The sequence below is a fragment of the Chelonoidis abingdonii genome, chromosome 4, assembly GCF_003597395.2.
Source record: "Chelonoidis abingdonii isolate Lonesome George chromosome 4, CheloAbing_2.0, whole genome shotgun sequence".
NCBI lineage: Eukaryota > Metazoa > Chordata > Testudines > Testudinidae > Chelonoidis > Chelonoidis abingdonii.
Window position 1 is genome coordinate 79,542,466 of NC_133772.1, and position 15,997 is coordinate 79,558,462.

The window sequence follows — 15,997 nt, forward strand, 5'->3', positions numbered from 1 at the left end:
CCACCTGGAACTGCACCTTATCAGTCTGAAAGTACTAGTGCTTAATGATTGATGCTTATCTCTGAAGCTCCCTTCCCTTTTTCTTAAGCACCTTCAAACATTTCTGCATTGCTACTCACCCTTTTCTCTTATACCCCCCTCCCATCTCTTTGAATACTGGATTTCCCAGTTTATAACTCTTAGAAGAAGCTTTATTTCAGAGTAAAAAGGATCCCCTGTATGTGGCCTATTATATCCATGTCGGCTTGCTTATCCTTTTCAAACAGCTATTGTCTTTTAATAGGGTCTTGCCTGGTGTGGGGAGTCATTAATTCCTGCTATATAAGAGTGGCCAGCTTGAGTTACAGCTAGCTGCAGTATGGTGCTCTGATCAAAAGGCTTCTGTTGTTTTAGAGGTTTTTTCTTTTTTTCTTTTTTTTTTTTAATAATACCCTGGGCTAATAATTCAACACAGAAAGGTCATTGCAAGCTTTGATTTGAGAGCCCAGTGTGTTAAAGTATTGACCTAGTATAAGAAAGGCAAAGGGCAGGGGGTCTTTTTTTAAAAAAATCTTCCCCTTCTTTAGAAGCCATAACTTTGGCTTGGAGGGCTCCCTCTGCTAAAAAGCAACATCAGGAAGCTGGCTCACTGCCTACTCTGAACAGTGTCACAGGTACGGCTGGTTCATTTCCTCTTGAAACATTACTTGGGATCATCTCCATGCCACCTATGTTCTCTCTGCAGAGTCAAACCCTATCGTGAGCCTAGGCCAAGCAGTGTGAAAAAGATTTTTTTACTTTTTGAGCCATATCCCTTTTCAGATTAAATAAACTTGTGGGTAGATGAGACGAGGAAAGATCTTTGGAAGCCTGATGTTACAGTGCTATGTGGTCCAACCAAGCTGAGTATTCAATGTGTTAATTCACCTCACATCTACCCAGAGTTTAGTAAGGATTTCTCCTTTGTTAAAGCTAATTGTCAGAAATAAATCCACAGTAACTGTTTCATATCTTCAAAAACAACGTATCTTAACATTATTGCTGCGATTCAGAGGAATTCCTCAAAATATATTGTTAACTGCATTAAAGGAAGATGTTGTTCTTTCCTGAGGCTGACTTCATTGTCTTGAGGGCATGTGGGATGCTCAAGGAAAAAATGCAATTGATGCAGCAGTTTTTTACTGAGTGGTTGTGAATATGCCACCTCTCTTTTCCAGTATAGGTAACTAAATGAACATTCCAGTGATTGGCTACTTAGTATTATATTTACTTCTAATGATTTAATAGCTCTAGAATTGAGGCCTTAAGTAAGAATAGTGTGTGTGTGAGAGAGAGACTGTTTCACTACCTTCATCGGTGAATAGGAATGTTGTCTCTCTCAATGGACGCTGCCATCTTAATGATACTTCTCCACAGGAGCTCTGTGGGGTGATGCAAACTAGGGCTGAAAAGGACCAGTTTTACCATTCTAAAGCATTGCAGATTGGAAGGTTTCTGATATGTCATAAGGTAATCACTGTCATTTTAACACTGAGTGGGGATGGTTAACAGTCATTAACTAAGTACACACATTTTTTTTTTAAATAGCAGTACATGCCTGAGTTTTGAAACCTTGAGATTCCAATGCTTTCTATTAGCAGAGCTAGTTCTGTCATACTTTTCATCATCAAACCATCAAGATGGAAGCTTCTTGCTTGATTCTTTCTGTTTGACTCTTACTTTTGTATTAATGATTTACTCTGCTTTGTAATTAGGTGTAGTGATTAATCTTTCGTCTTACACTGGAGTTTCCCTTTAGAGAGAGCTTGCCGCCTTTGCCTTGTGCTCTTGGTGAAAATGAATGCAATGCTCTGTGAGTCAGGGAGCCACAGTCCATTTGCCATGCTTCTCTTTTGATAGGGGAGGGGTCCTGTGAATTAATTCAGTGCTTTACATTAGTAACCAAAGGGGGGCCACCTGCCAAGCTCTTCTGTCCTTCTCTAGGACATGAGGTTCTCTTTGCTTAGTGCATTTTGGCTTTGCCTGTTTCCAGCAAGCAGAGAGTAACTAGTGTGGTGGGTTTCTATTGGGATGTTACCATAGCATCCTGGGTCTTTTGCAATCTATTTAGAAGTCCAAAGGTTTGAAAAGAGTGCTTGAAAGTTTCTGAACTCTGGCAGGATGCCGAAATGTAATTACACAAAAGACAAAGCCCCATTGAAAGCTGCTTCTGTTCAGAAAAGCAGCACCTGAGTGCTGGAGTTCCCAGCACAGCCTTTTGTGAGAGCTTTGGCTGTGTTATCACCATGTCCTCCTGAACCCTCTTTCTTCCTCTTGTGCACATCCACATGCCCATCCCACAGGCACAGTGAGTGCGCTGCAAGATGCATCATTCTCAATACTGGCATCTTAAGGAGATTCCTTTCTGCAGTTTGGCTGTTCTGGGACATTTAAAGACAAGGAGTGAAAATGCACTGATCTCTGATGAAGTCCTCCCTGCAAAGGCCTTTCACAACTTCTGGAGCCAGCCAAGTTCCTGGGGTTTATTTTTCTCTCCTCTCCCTCATTCACTCATTGCAGTGATGGGAAAGGCAGCTTTGCTAATGCCAGGATTACCCACTTACCTAAAAAAAACTTTGACGTGAAGCACAAGTGCTTACAGTATGTTAGAGTGAACTAATGAGGGCTGTAGTTTAATTTCTGGTGCAACTAGACAATTCGGAATCCCATCCATGATAACTTCAGTTAATGTGCTAATTTGCTTGCCTCCCTTAAGGTGTTTTTTTTAATTAATTTTTTAAAAACCAAGCAACTTTGAGCTTCTTACTACGTCTGAAATCAGTGGTTTTTGAAGCATATAGAGCAGGGGTGGGCAAACTGTGGCCTGGGGGCTGCATCTGGCCCTCCAGATGTTTTAATCCAGCCCTCGAGTTCCCACTGGGGAGCAAGGTCTGGGGCTTGCCCTGCTCCAGGAATCGCGGCCATTTGGAGCTGCAAGGGTGGTGCCTGCGGATGGGGCAGTGCGCAGTGCTGCCTGGCTGTGCCTCTGTGCGGGAGCTGGAGGGGGGGAATATGCTGCTGCTGCTGCTGCTGCTTCTGGGAGCTGCTTGAGGTAAGTGCCCCTCAGAGCCTGCACCCCTCCTGTACCCCAACCCCTTGCCCCACCCCTGATCCCCCTTCCTTCCTCTGAACCCCTCGGGCTCAGCCCAGAGCACCCTCCTGCACCCTGAACCCCTCATCCCAGAGCCTGCACTCCCAGCCAGCGCCCTCACCCCTGCACTCCAACCCCCTGCCCCAGCCTGGAGCTCCCTCCTGCACTCTGAACTCCTCTTTTCTGGTCCCACCCCAGAGCCCGTAGCCCTAGCTGGATCTCTCACCCCTTTCTACACTGCAACCCCCAATTTCTTGAGCATTCATGGCCAGCCATACAATTTCCATACCCAGATGTGGCCCTTGGGGCAAAAAGTTTGCCCACCCCAATATAGAGTTAGCAGTTCTTTTTAATTCCACAGGGCACATATGAAGGTGGCTATACCACGTAGTAGAGGTGTCATAAACAGATAGTTAAGGGTTAATGCCTCTCTTACCTGTAAAAGGTTAAAAAGCTCAGTAAACCTGGCTAACACCTGACCAGAGGACCAATAAGGGGACAAGATACTTTCAAATCTTGGTGGGGGGAAGTCTTTGTGCTCTTTGTTTCGGTGGTTGTTCACTCTTGGGACTAAGAGGGACCAGACGTCAATCCAGGCTCTCCAAATCTTTCTGAATCAGTCTCTCATGTTTCAAACTTGTAAGTAACAGCCAGGCAAGGCGTGTTAATCTTATTTTTGTTTTCTCAACTTGTAAATGTTCCTTTTTGCGAGAGGATTTCTCTGCTGTAACTTGAACCTAAGGCTAGAGGGGTTCCTCTGGCTATATGAATCTGATTACCATAAAGTATTTTCCATCCTTATTTTACAGAGATGATTTTTACCTTTCTTTTCTAATTAAAGCTTTCTTTTAGAACTTGATGATTTTTCCTTGTTTTAAGATCCAAGGGGATTGGATCTGGACTCACAGGAATTGGTGGGGAAAGGAGGTGGGGGGGGGGGATTAAATTTCCTTGTGTAAATCCAAGGGTTGGTTTGATGTCACGTCAGGAACTTGGTGAAAAAACCTCTCAAGGCTGCCCAGGGAGGGGAAGGTTTTGAGGGGACAGGAAGTGTTCCAGACACTGAAATTTCTGGATAGTGGCAGTGTTACCAGATCTAAGCTAGTAATTAAGCTTAGAAGTGTCCATGCAGGTCCCCACATCTGTACCCTAAAGGTCAGAGTGGGGGAGGAACCTTGACAAGAGGTGAGAAGCAGTACTTCATATAGCTAAAAGAATAGATAGTGTTCTCTGTTTTGCTGCTTTTCAGTAAACTGAAACCTCTTCTTATTGGCTGCTTGAGGACAAAATGACTGGGTTTGTTTACTAGGATGTGTTGATTCCCTCAAGTGGACTCTGACTGCTCACTTACCTGGATCTAAGGGAGGGGGATTGGCCCATGGAGGAGACTCCTAGGCGGGATAGTCAATTATTTTTTGTCAAGGTCCAAATATATTGGTCAAGGTCCAGAGTCCAAAGAAAATAATAATAATAAGTAAATAAGATTCCAGGGTCCATTCTAAAGCATCTGGCATTCTAGATTTGGCTTTCAGTCTGAGTATTGACTACCTCTGCTCTAGGGTATGGGCTGAACAGTAATGGAGGAATCTTAGCAGCAGCTAAACATGAAGAGAAAGTTTGAGCTAAGCTTTGTTACCTTACTGTTGATGCAAAGGAGCTGACTTTGAGTTCCCAAAGGGTCTCAATTCCCGCTTTGCCCATTCCCCCCCAGGCCCCACCCTGCCCTGCCTCTTCCTGCCCCATTCCGCCCCCTCCCCTGAGTGCGCCCCATCCTCCCTCCAAGTCTTCCTGTCCCCGCTCCACAGCTGACAGGTGGCACCGGGGAGAAGCTGATCGATGGGGCTGCCGGTGGGTGCTGAGGACCCACTATTTTTTCCCCTGTGGGTGCTCCAGCCCTGGAGCACCTACAGAGATGGTGTCTATGTGTTGAGGTTTTGGTTAAGAAAGCTAGACTTTTTGAGGGAGGGGAACGCATGTGGTCTCATACTAGTGGACTGTGTGTGTAGACCAGACTGGGAAAGGGGCCTATTGACGGACATGTACAATCATCCTGTCTGTCCTGGCTTATCAGCACCAGCATCAATAACTGGTTATTTCTTTACTGCCATCTTCCTTACCCAATATGAAGGCATTTGAAAACACAGTGGAGCCTAGTGCCTTTGAAAAACTCTGTCAGCCAGTTGAGTAGCACAGATAGAATACCTAGGTGTCCTGATGTTCTGACATGCTCACCCATGGCTTGTCGTATGTTGTTGCCTACAGAGTTATCATGCTTTTCTACCTGCTGGCTTCAGATCCATCCTGTGCTGAGAACACTGGTAACTCATGAGCTGACTTACTGGGACTGAGGAGTAGTAGTAATCCAGTGTACTACCATAAAATTAGTCACTCAATTCATGCCTGAGTCTTTGCATTCCTTTCCAGTTATGCCAGGACATGTCGCCAGGCCTTTGCCTGTTCTCCAGTGGCACCACGGTGTGTTGTTTGTCTTCTAGTTGTCTCAACTTGCAGTGAGGCCTTCTTTTCCACATCAAGTTCAAGCTTCTCAACCTGATTTTTCAAGGCTTTACAAACTTATGCTCTTGGCTGCATCTCATTTCATTTCTTATTTCTCCTGCATCTCACTCTGCCTAAACCTCTATTCTAAGTATTGCATTATCCTTCTCATATATTGCTTCTTGTGCCTTGAAGCTTCTTTTCTCTCCTTCCCTTCTATCTGCCTCCTCTTCATTAAATTCCTTCATTAAATTCATGCCTGGGTCTTCTTCCATGCAGGCTGCCACCCTAATTCAGCATCAAAGCACTGGGAAAGGAAGAAGGACTTTACAGCTATGGTTTGGGGTTGAAAGATCTGGGTTCTGTTCCCAGCTCTGTCACTGGCATCCTCTGTGACTTTTTCAGCAAGTTACTTCCCCTCTTTCTGAGCCTAAATATTATTGTCTGTGAAATGACCAGCACCATCCTGATACTCCAAGCTGCGACCCTACCAAATTCATGGTCCATTTTGGTAAATTTCACAGACATAGGATTTTAAAAATAGTAAATTTCATGATTTTAGCTATTTAAATCTGAAATTTCACAGTGTTGTAATTGTAGGGGACCTGACCCAAAAAGGAGTTGGGTTGGGGGGGATGGGGACGGGTCACAAAGTTATTGTGAGGCGGTTGTGGTACTACTACCCTTACTTCTGCACTGCTGCTGGTGGCAGTGCTGCCTTCAGAGCTGGGCAGCTTGAGAGTGACGGTTGCTAGCTGGGAGCCCAGCTCTGAAGGGAGAGCCACTGCCACACCAGTTCAGAAGTAAGGATGGTATGATATGATATTGCCGCCCTTACTTCTGTGCTGCTGCTGGTGGGTTGCTGCCTTCAGGGCTTGGCACCCGACTTGCTAACTGCACCACTCTCCGGCTGCCCAGATCTGTAGGCAGCGCAGAAGTAAAGGTGGCAATACTGAGGCCCCCTTAAAATAACCTTGTGAACCCCGCCACTCCCTTTTGGGTCAGGACCCCCAATTTGAGAAATGCTGGTCTCCCTCATGAACAGATTTCAGGGTCCATGACGCGTTTTTCATGGCCATGAATTTGGTATGGCCCTACTCAAAGTACTTAACCTCAGCTTTGTCTTTGATATGGTCTGCTCTTTTGACTCATCTCCAGGCTATCTAAAACTTGCTGCTCCTTCTTTCACAGCGTCTCCAAGATCTGACCTTATGTGTCTGCCTATGCTGTCAAAACTCTTGTCCAAGTGCTAATTGTATTATACCCTGACTACTGTAAACCCTTTGGCCTTAATGCTTCCAACCTTGTCCCAACTGTACTAGAGTCATTCATCTGTTCTATCTTTTTTCTTTTTTTTTCTTTTGAATTGTAAATTTTTGGGAAAGGGAATGCTATTTACCATGTTTTTACAGTGCCTAGCACAATGGGGCTTGGCTTGGCTGAGGCAGCTGGGGACTAACACAATAAGAATTTCAATTATTTCATTAACATTTGTAAAGTATGTTGAGATCTGCAGATGGCAAAGTATTTATTTATAGTTATTTAAAATCAAAACAGAGTTGAAACACTTTGTTAATCTATCTTTAGTCATCCAAAGCAGGGGTTCTCGCAAATTTTTTCATGGCCTCAGAGTGCGGCCACCAACTGTTGCTGGTGGCTGCTATGACAATTTTTCTTAAAATACTTGAGGAAAAACAAACATATATGCACATGTACATGTCCAAATCATTATAAATTTATGTTGGGGTTTTTGCAGACTCAGTAATAAAAATAATGTACAGTTCTCTATTCTTTACGAGTCTTAAACATAATATAACACAAATAAGATGCTTTGCTCATTTTTGTCTTTTTGATGTTGTTTCTTTTGTGTTTGGTTGCCTTTTTTTTAAAGACTTGCTAGCTAGTAAGTTGCTGCTGTGAAAAGTAATATTTGTTAATATCATTTTTCATAGCAGACTTCCTAGATATCTGGGAGGCTGTGAAAAGTGGTATTAACAACTGTACAAAATATCAATGTTCATAGGAGACTTACTCAGCCCTGGCAAGCCAGGGGACAAATTAAGCACTCGATATAAAGGTGGGTAGGGAGAGAGTGGGGGCAGGTGGTGAGCCCAGGGTCCAGGACCAGAGCCTGCCACCGCACGGCCAGAGCCTGGGGCCAGAGGAGGCTGCAGGGTCCAGGGCCAATGGGTGTGAGCCCAGAGCCAGCACTCCCGCCGTGGTGTGGTTGTGGTCCAGAGCCAGAGCCCACCAGAGCCTGCTGCCCCCTGCCTAGGCTGAAGCCCGGGCCTCACCACCCCCGGGGAAGGTGGGGAACTCACTGGCTGCTTGCTCATCTTGTGTTTGTGGCTCGAGATGGGGAGAGGGCCCAACCCCTTCTGGTGGCCCTGGGGGAGAAGTACTGTTTTACGCCCCCACTTGAGTCACTGCCCAGGAGGCTGTGGCCTCCAGAAAACCCCCTGGTGGCCGCATATGACCATGGTGCCTGCATTTGAGAAATGGTAATCTAAAGCATGAACCAAAGTCTGGTGAAATCAGCGAATCAGACCCCTGATGCATTGTCTCTTTTTGGGGAGATCCTGTTGTGCATATAAACTCCTTGGAGCAGTAACTGTGTCTTCATCTGATTTGTACAGCACTGAGCACATTGGCAGTGTTCAATAAATATGTAATAATAGGCCTGTAGAGTTTGCAGAAACAGTACTGGCAACATTAAGAGTTCAAAAATCATGAGTCAGGCCCCCAAAATCAAAAGCTGGTTATTTGAGTTCTTCTTATTTGCCTTCCGGTTTATGAGTCTTTGAAGTACGCTTGAGTCACATTTTCAAGGTTTTTCTTGCAACCATGACGATGAGAAACTAATTTATTATTTTAATGAAATCTAAGATTCCCATGTATTCATACGCCTCCAGGAACTAAAGCATTTAAGAGAGAGACCAAATATTGTGAGACTTGCAATAAAATTGAGATTTGTCAACACTGCTAAAGTTCAAGGTAACTAATGAAAAAGTCATATTGGACTGCTTATGTGCCTATATATTTCCATTTACAGGGCTTCTAATCCTTGCGCTCAGAAATCTCCTGATAGCATTGTCACTCGATGTATTGATAGAGTTAATTAAAATTATACCAATAAATTAGTAAATCTAAAGAAATCTAATGAACTTTAACCTGAACATCATGGTAGTAAAAGCCTACTCTATATCCAAACAGAGACTTCCTGCTCCTACGGCAGGAATGTAATTCTTATTTTAAATTTTTTGAAAGTGCATGCTACTGCTGTTCTACAAAAGAGCTCTGAATCTCTGATTGACTGACTGACTGCCTTTCTGTCACAAAAAAGACCTTTCTTATCCTCTGAAGGGAATTTTATCTGTAATCAAGTGATTTGAATATTAAGTTATAATGCAGGATATGTTTTTTAAAAATAGCTAAATAACTAAGAGGCTCCCTGCTGACCAGTGGATTTTTGGCTCTTGTGGAGAAGTTACCTGTGGAGAAGCTTTGCTGTGATCAAGAATAAACTTTGAATCTTTTCATTAACTCTCTTACAGGAGATGGACTAAGCTGCTCTCCTAGGGAATCCCTTAATGATCTCTCTGGAGTGTATGAAATCTTTGCCCTGCTTCTAAGAAGCACAGCAAGATGCATGGATGACTCAGTTTTTGTTAGAGGAGACCGTATCATTGTGACTTTGGTTTTAATGTTGTTTGTATTCTTGTTTCTATTTCCTTCACATGTTGATCTTTACTGCATCTTAAAAGGGTATTTTCAAACCGTCACAAAACCTGGGGTCAATAAAAATATTTCTTAAAAATCTAAAAGGAAAAAAGGGGGAGAAAATCAAATGAAAATAGTTAATTAAGCCAATAGATGTCCTATGGTGTTTACAACATAAATGTTGGACTCTTGCACCTGAATATGGGAATCTTCAGGAAGAACTGACTACTTGTGATGTAAAGGCTTATATTTGGCTTGAAAGGTAGAATATAATAATGCTCCCTCCGTAGTGCTAGTGTCAATGTCACTGTGAATTGCCACTTACATCACATCCAAAACTGAAATAGATTCCACGTCCACAATATGTGCAAATTTCAGTAACCTGGAAATAAAAATCTGGAAATAAAAATCTAAAAATCACTAATTAAGTTGCATCTTGAGTGGCTGCAGGGAGAATTGTGATGGGACAGGAAGTGCAATTCAAAATGAGCTAGAGGGAAATGTATTTTCTGAACAGACAAGCAACTGTAAGAGTCACTCATTTCCCAGTTGGCAAAGAGAAGGATTATTCAGTCTTTCAAACCTTCCAATGACTCTTGGGTGCCTGGGATCTGTGGATGCTTTAGAATAAATTAATCTGAGTTTCAAGAGCCCTTGAATCACAAACTTGAGATTTTGAGCTCCAGTTCATGCAACTAGACTTCTGTCTAGAAAACTGATGGATTTTTAGAAATTTGTTTCCCAAAACATAACTTGTGTGGTTTCCTTGTTGTTTATAACAGCTGGCCCCAAGCTTACATATTGAGTTCAGTTTCCTAATACTACATCTAACTCTCATTTTGACTTTATCTCTGCAGTTTTAACAGTGTGCGTCAAGGAACTCACATTTTGTTCCGAGAGTTCAGCTTCATCCAAGCCACACCCCACAACAGGGCATCCTTCCTACGGACCTTCTGGAGATGCTTCCGAGCAGTGGGTAAAAATGGAGGTAAGCATTCCAAGATCATCATTTGTGAGAGCCTAGTGTCAGTGTGCATTATTAAAGCCACCCTAAATTGCAGACTCCCTTCATGTATAATCGACATATCCTCCACCAATGAAAACATCACCATAGTGGCATGTTGGAGTTTAACTTCTACCAACTGTTCCATATCCACAAGCTTATCTCCACCAGACACTGGAAATAGCTGTTTGTTCTGTTTAACCTACAAGACCACCTCTATCAGAGTAGTATTACTTAATAATGTTGTCATTCAAGCTCATGAAGTCTCACTTTTACTCCTAGCAGCTGCATGTAAATATTGAATAGATCAGGGAAGAGAATAAAATCCTGTGGTGCTTCAAGAGTAATTTGTGGCATAGGCTCAGGTGCCCATTAGTACCCTTTGGTTGTGTCCCTCAAAGAATTCAAGAACTTTTTTTCTTGATTGAGAGAGAGTCAAATTATTAGTGTACTTTATTGTACCCTTGTACAGACAGGGGTTTGTTAGAAGCAGAGAGGGAAATACAGAATGTTGGAATATGTGCTGTCAATAATTCATCTAGCCACTTACAAAAAAAAGTTCTTCAAACTCTTATACTATTTTTCCTAGACAGAGGGTAAACACTCTGTTTTCAAGCTTCTCTATCCTGTTTACTAGAAACTTCTTGTCCTTACAGAGGCAATCCAAAATACGTCACAGCCCCTGGCAATGTTCTTTAGGCGGCTTACTTTAATTTCCATTCTATGCATTTGCAGTGAAATAGCATCCGCTATGAATGTTTCACAGGAGAGTTCAGAACATCACCCAGTTGATTCTCCAAAAGGTCCAGACTACCGATCAGAAACTGCCAACTCATGCAAACCCCACGTGGGGCATGAAGGACTGGCTGTCTTCACACTCAGATAGTCTGGGACTGAATTTTGTTTTTCTTTTTCATGAATGTAGGAGGAACTCAAGGTATATTGAAAATACACAGCAAATTACAGTGGCCAGAAACAAGACCTTCAATGACTTAATGCACAAAACATCTACAAAGGGCACAAGTACCCAAAGCTGAGAAATTTAAGTGATGCCCAGAGCAAAAGATGCTTTGTCTCAGGGTTTCCTTAAGTACAATGGCTAAAGACATCAGTAATGTGGTGTCTGATCTGGGCTTTTTAGATAATTCATAGTTTTTACACTGTCTTCCTTACGAAAACTACATTTAAAGAAGAGTTTTTGTATTTTTTAAACAGTTTAAACAATATCCATGAGATCCAGGCTCTATTTATATAGTCTGCATCTCCATAGCGCATGGGTTCATAGCTGTACAAGTTTTAGAAAGACATCCCTGCCCCAAGGACAGACAACACAAATCAGGCAGGAAACTTGGTGGAGACCAGAGGGGGGTTCTGTCTGTGCAGGCTTGATGCTTTTGTAATGAGTGGGTCAAAGTATAATTGCTTCTAGATTTTTGCATGGAACTTCTGTTCATTTGAGCAATAATTCCACATACAGAATTAGAAAAGGATGTGTCCTTTTTTCATTTAAACTGGGATTCCATTCTTTTGGTTTAGTTTCCTCTCCTTGGTTTCTACTGGGGCAGGGCTCTACTCTGGTTCAGTGCCTTGTCTTAGGTCTCGCTCAGCACAGGACTTCCAAGCTATTCTCAGCCTTTCGTGAGTCAGGACTGCGTTTCCTATTTCCTCTGTGTCCCCGATGCTGTTGTCTAGCTATTGTTTGGAAGTGAATTCTTTTCTGACAATCATTGCTCTCAATTTTACATTCCATTCAGCCTTTGAATTTCTATCTTGGCGGTAAGTGGTTATTATTTTGTAGCACCCACAAATGTAGTAGGTGCTCCTTTCTCTGCCAGTAATGGACTTGACAAACAAATGAGAAAATATATATAACATACACCATGGAAAAGTGAGGCAAAGAAGAATGAAGGTTATAGATGTAGGATAATATAGTTCCTAAGTTGATGCAAATGCAAATTTGAGATCAGAAAAAGATTTTTTGTGTGTTTTTATTGGGATTTCGGAGCAGTAGCTATCCCTGTACAGAAAGTGGGGTTTCCATTAAGATTTTAGAAGCTCAGCAAAGGACTGAATCAACAGTTTAACCAGCATGCCTGCAGCTCCCACTGTATAAAGAAAAAATCCCAAGTGGTATTTGCTGTTTGTCTTGGAGCATTCATGTGCCTTGCTCTGAGCTTTCCTGGCTCAGCCAGCAGACACATATAGCCATGCATTCAGAAAGCTATATGTAGCTTCAGCGAGGGAGAAGTCTCCCACTGATTAGGAGTAATTTTTCCTGGGACTTAAGTGAACCTTTTGTACACTTTGTGTATTTATTGACAGGAAATAGGTGCAATAAGAAGATTTCTCTTGGGAGAATGCTGCAGATACCACCTCCTCACTGAGTTTCCTATCCTCTTGATTTTACTGCCTGTTGACTTGTTAGGTTTTGTGCAGAAGTGTAGTTGGTTAGACTCAAGCAGCTGCTTTTACTTTATGTTGTTCAGTGTCATCACGAAAAGCATTACTGACAGCCAGTTATGGGGTTATATTGCCTTCATACCTCCTTTTGCTCTGGAATTGGTGACTTTTGGGTGGGCCACATTTCTTAGTCTTATGAAAGAGCAGCTAGCAACAGGTCATCTTTTACCATCTGGAGAGGTGTTGATTGCTAAATCCTGAACAAAAAAGGGTTTTGTTTGACAGTGATGTACTGGGTGTGTCTTGTATGGGACTTCCAACTATCTTAAAAAATTAGCTGAGGTGCAGTTATAAATGTAAATGTGCATAAATCTGGAATTCCACACATTAAAGGAAATATGACAGGGTTTACTTCAGTATGTGATCTAGCAACAGTATTAAGTGTATCAAGTATGCCTTGTTAGGTGCTCCTCCTTCCCTTTAAGTGCTTACCAAACAGATTTGGTTATTATTGTACTGGGGTCAATATAGCTCCATTAAATAGCCAGTTTAATACATACAGCATCTCCCATGGCGGGTGTCTGGCTCAAATGCTGAGTACTGTACACAGAAACTATGTATTAACAGTATATTAAGGAAGGTAGAATAACCAGGAGCCTCTGGTTTCCTCTGCATATGTTTCCTCTGCATATACTTAAATTGAGCTTTTGGAATCTAGGTAGTCTGCTCCTTAGGTTTTTATTCCCTAGGACTGTTTAATTAAAACTGTGCTTTCTCAGTATAAACAACCCTTGCAGAGATCTGCTGTGAAGTTTCATAAGGTCAGCATGTGCCTCTCCCAACTGGAATGACTCTCGCATTTTGGTGACTCTCTGGTTTTAATTAAAGGGTTTTTTCCTTCAGATGCTCTCCAGCCTATTAAAAGCATTTTGTTCTGAGGAATCTGCTTCAGGCATGGCATGTGTGGAGAAGGCAGGCCCAGTCAGGACCATCAGGACACATGCATGGAAAGGTGCAGAGACAAACTGTCCTTCCAGAGCTCCCATTTATGGAGCTTTTCAGCAGCTGCTGTCACTGCAATGTGAAATTGCCTCCAGTGAAGATAGAAATTGCCTGATACCCTGTAGATAGATATTCAAGACCAGATGTAGGATGCTATCATTCCAGACAAGAGGAGAAATTGGTTACATTAGATGCTTGCAGCCACTGAAACAGGAAACTGCTGCAAACATGAGGAAAAGGATTTTTATTTTTGGTAACTTTCCCCCTACCTTTCAGTCCTTTTCCCCTCCCCCATCTTTTCATAAATATGCATGTGCATGCACAAGTGCGATGTGGGCTTTTTCCCATCTCTTTATTTTAGGAATCATCATTTTATATCCCCTTTTTTAATTTTTTTCAGATTTCACATTTTGTATCATCCCCACCTCATGCTTCCTTACTTCCTGCTGGTTGAAATTGCTGTCATGGGGGATACTTTGTTTTCCTCCATAGACCAAGCATATCACCTCTATAATGAGCTTGTTATATGGACTGACCTATGGAGAAGGGCTGTGTGTGGCCTTTGGACTGTTCTTGATTACAAAGAACCTCAAAAAGATTAGAATATTAACAAAAACTAGGGCAGCACCAGGTCTGTATGATTCAGAGGAAGTTAGAAATTGAACCATTTCAATTATCAGTCTCCTGGGAAGACTTTCACAGCCAAATACAGTTCACTGTCAAGATTTTCTTGCAGTTCAGCCAACATTTTCTTTCTTATTTTCATGCCATTACCCCTAGTTATATCTTTGTATACTAAACTAAATTCGTCTCTCTCTCTGTTCACACCTTCAAATGTAGTGTTATCATATCCCCTATATTTGTTGCTTAGTCAGGCTATGCATATTTATCTTTTTGTGATTCCTGAATTCAGTCCTTCCCATCCATGATAATTTGTATTGCCTTTCTTTGAACTGTGTATCTAATTTGTCTAGTCAATTAGTTTTCTATAACACCCATCACCATATCCTGTAGGCAGTTCCTAGCTATATTAGAGCTATATAGTGAGGACCCTAGTGGATATCATGGCATCTTCTGCTCTCCCCCTTTTCTGATTACAGGAAGATCTATTTAGACTTTATATTTATAATTTGTTTTTAATATCCATTCTAGGTATTGTGGGAAAGCTTTTTCAAAAGGCTTGAGTTTTACCACATGCCCTAAAAGTGATCAGATTCTGGATTTAGTATAATCTCTTTTGGAAGCTCATTCCACAGCCAGACCTCCTCAACTGAGAATACTAGATCTCCATCTCTCACGCACTCTGTGAGCTGCGTTGTCCCAGAGAAATACAGCTGTCCTGGTGGAGCATGGATTGAAATGTGGCCATTGATGTAGCTCGGTTTTGACTCATCGATGGCTTTTGAAGATTGAAACTAAGAGCTTCTGCATTGCATCTGTGTAGAGTGTTACAGTGATCTAGACTGGAGGTGGTGAATTGGACATTGTCCAAACTGGAGTTTATAATTGCTTTTTTGGTTATGTAGTGCACAGAATTGAACAGTGTCTCAGAAGGGTCCTGCTCCATAATCTGGTCTGATCCCTTTGCAACCATATCTTATTGTAAACTCAGGTCTAATTTGCTATCCGTTCTCACTCCTAAGTGTGTCAGGGTATGTCTACACTACGGGATTATACCAATTTTACAGAAACCGGTTTTTTAAAACAGATTGTATAGTCAAGTGCACACGGCCACACTAAGCACATTAATTCACTGGTGTGCATCCACGTACGGAGGCTGGTGTCGATTTCCGGAGAGTTGCACTGTGGGTAGCTATCCCGTAGCTATCCCATAGCTATCCCATAGTTCCCGCAGTCTCCCCCGCCCTTGGAATTCTGGGTTGAGATCCCAGTGCCTGATGGGGCAAAAAACATTATCGTGGGTGGTTCTGGGTAGAACCTCACTCCTCCTTCCATGAAAGCAGCAGACAACCTTTTCGCGCCTTTTTTCCTGGGTGAACTGTGCAAATGCCATAGCACAGCAAGCATGGACCCTGCTGAGCTCAAGACAGCAATCATGGACGTTGTAAACACCTCACGCATTATCGTGCAGTCTGTGCTGAACCAGGACCTGCAAAACCAGGCGAGGAGGCGGCGGCTACGGCAGAGCTGTGACGAGAGTGATGAGGACATGGACACAGAATTCTCTCAAACCACGGACCCCTGCGCTTTGGAGATCCTGTTAGTAATGGGGCAGGTTCTAGCCATTGAATGCCGATTTTGGGCCC

The 15,997-nt window shown here is 42.6% G+C and overlaps 1 protein-coding gene across 3 annotated transcripts in view; it reads left to right on the top strand.

Moving 5' to 3' along the window:
- The window catches only part of CSTPP1 (centriolar satellite-associated tubulin polyglutamylase complex regulator 1), a 147,149-nt gene that overhangs the window by 50,453 nt on the left and 80,699 nt on the right, over window positions 1-15,997 (top strand). For all 3 annotated transcript variants that reach the window (XR_004373941.2, XM_032782183.2, XM_032782182.2), the window contains one exon: window positions 10,183-10,313. Coding sequence is in view for 2 of the 3 variants with exons in the window: in XM_032782183.2 (XP_032638074.1) it covers window positions 10,183-10,313 (131 nt within the window). In the remaining variant the exon portion in view is untranslated. The remainder of the gene's footprint in view (window positions 1-10,182; window positions 10,314-15,997) is intronic.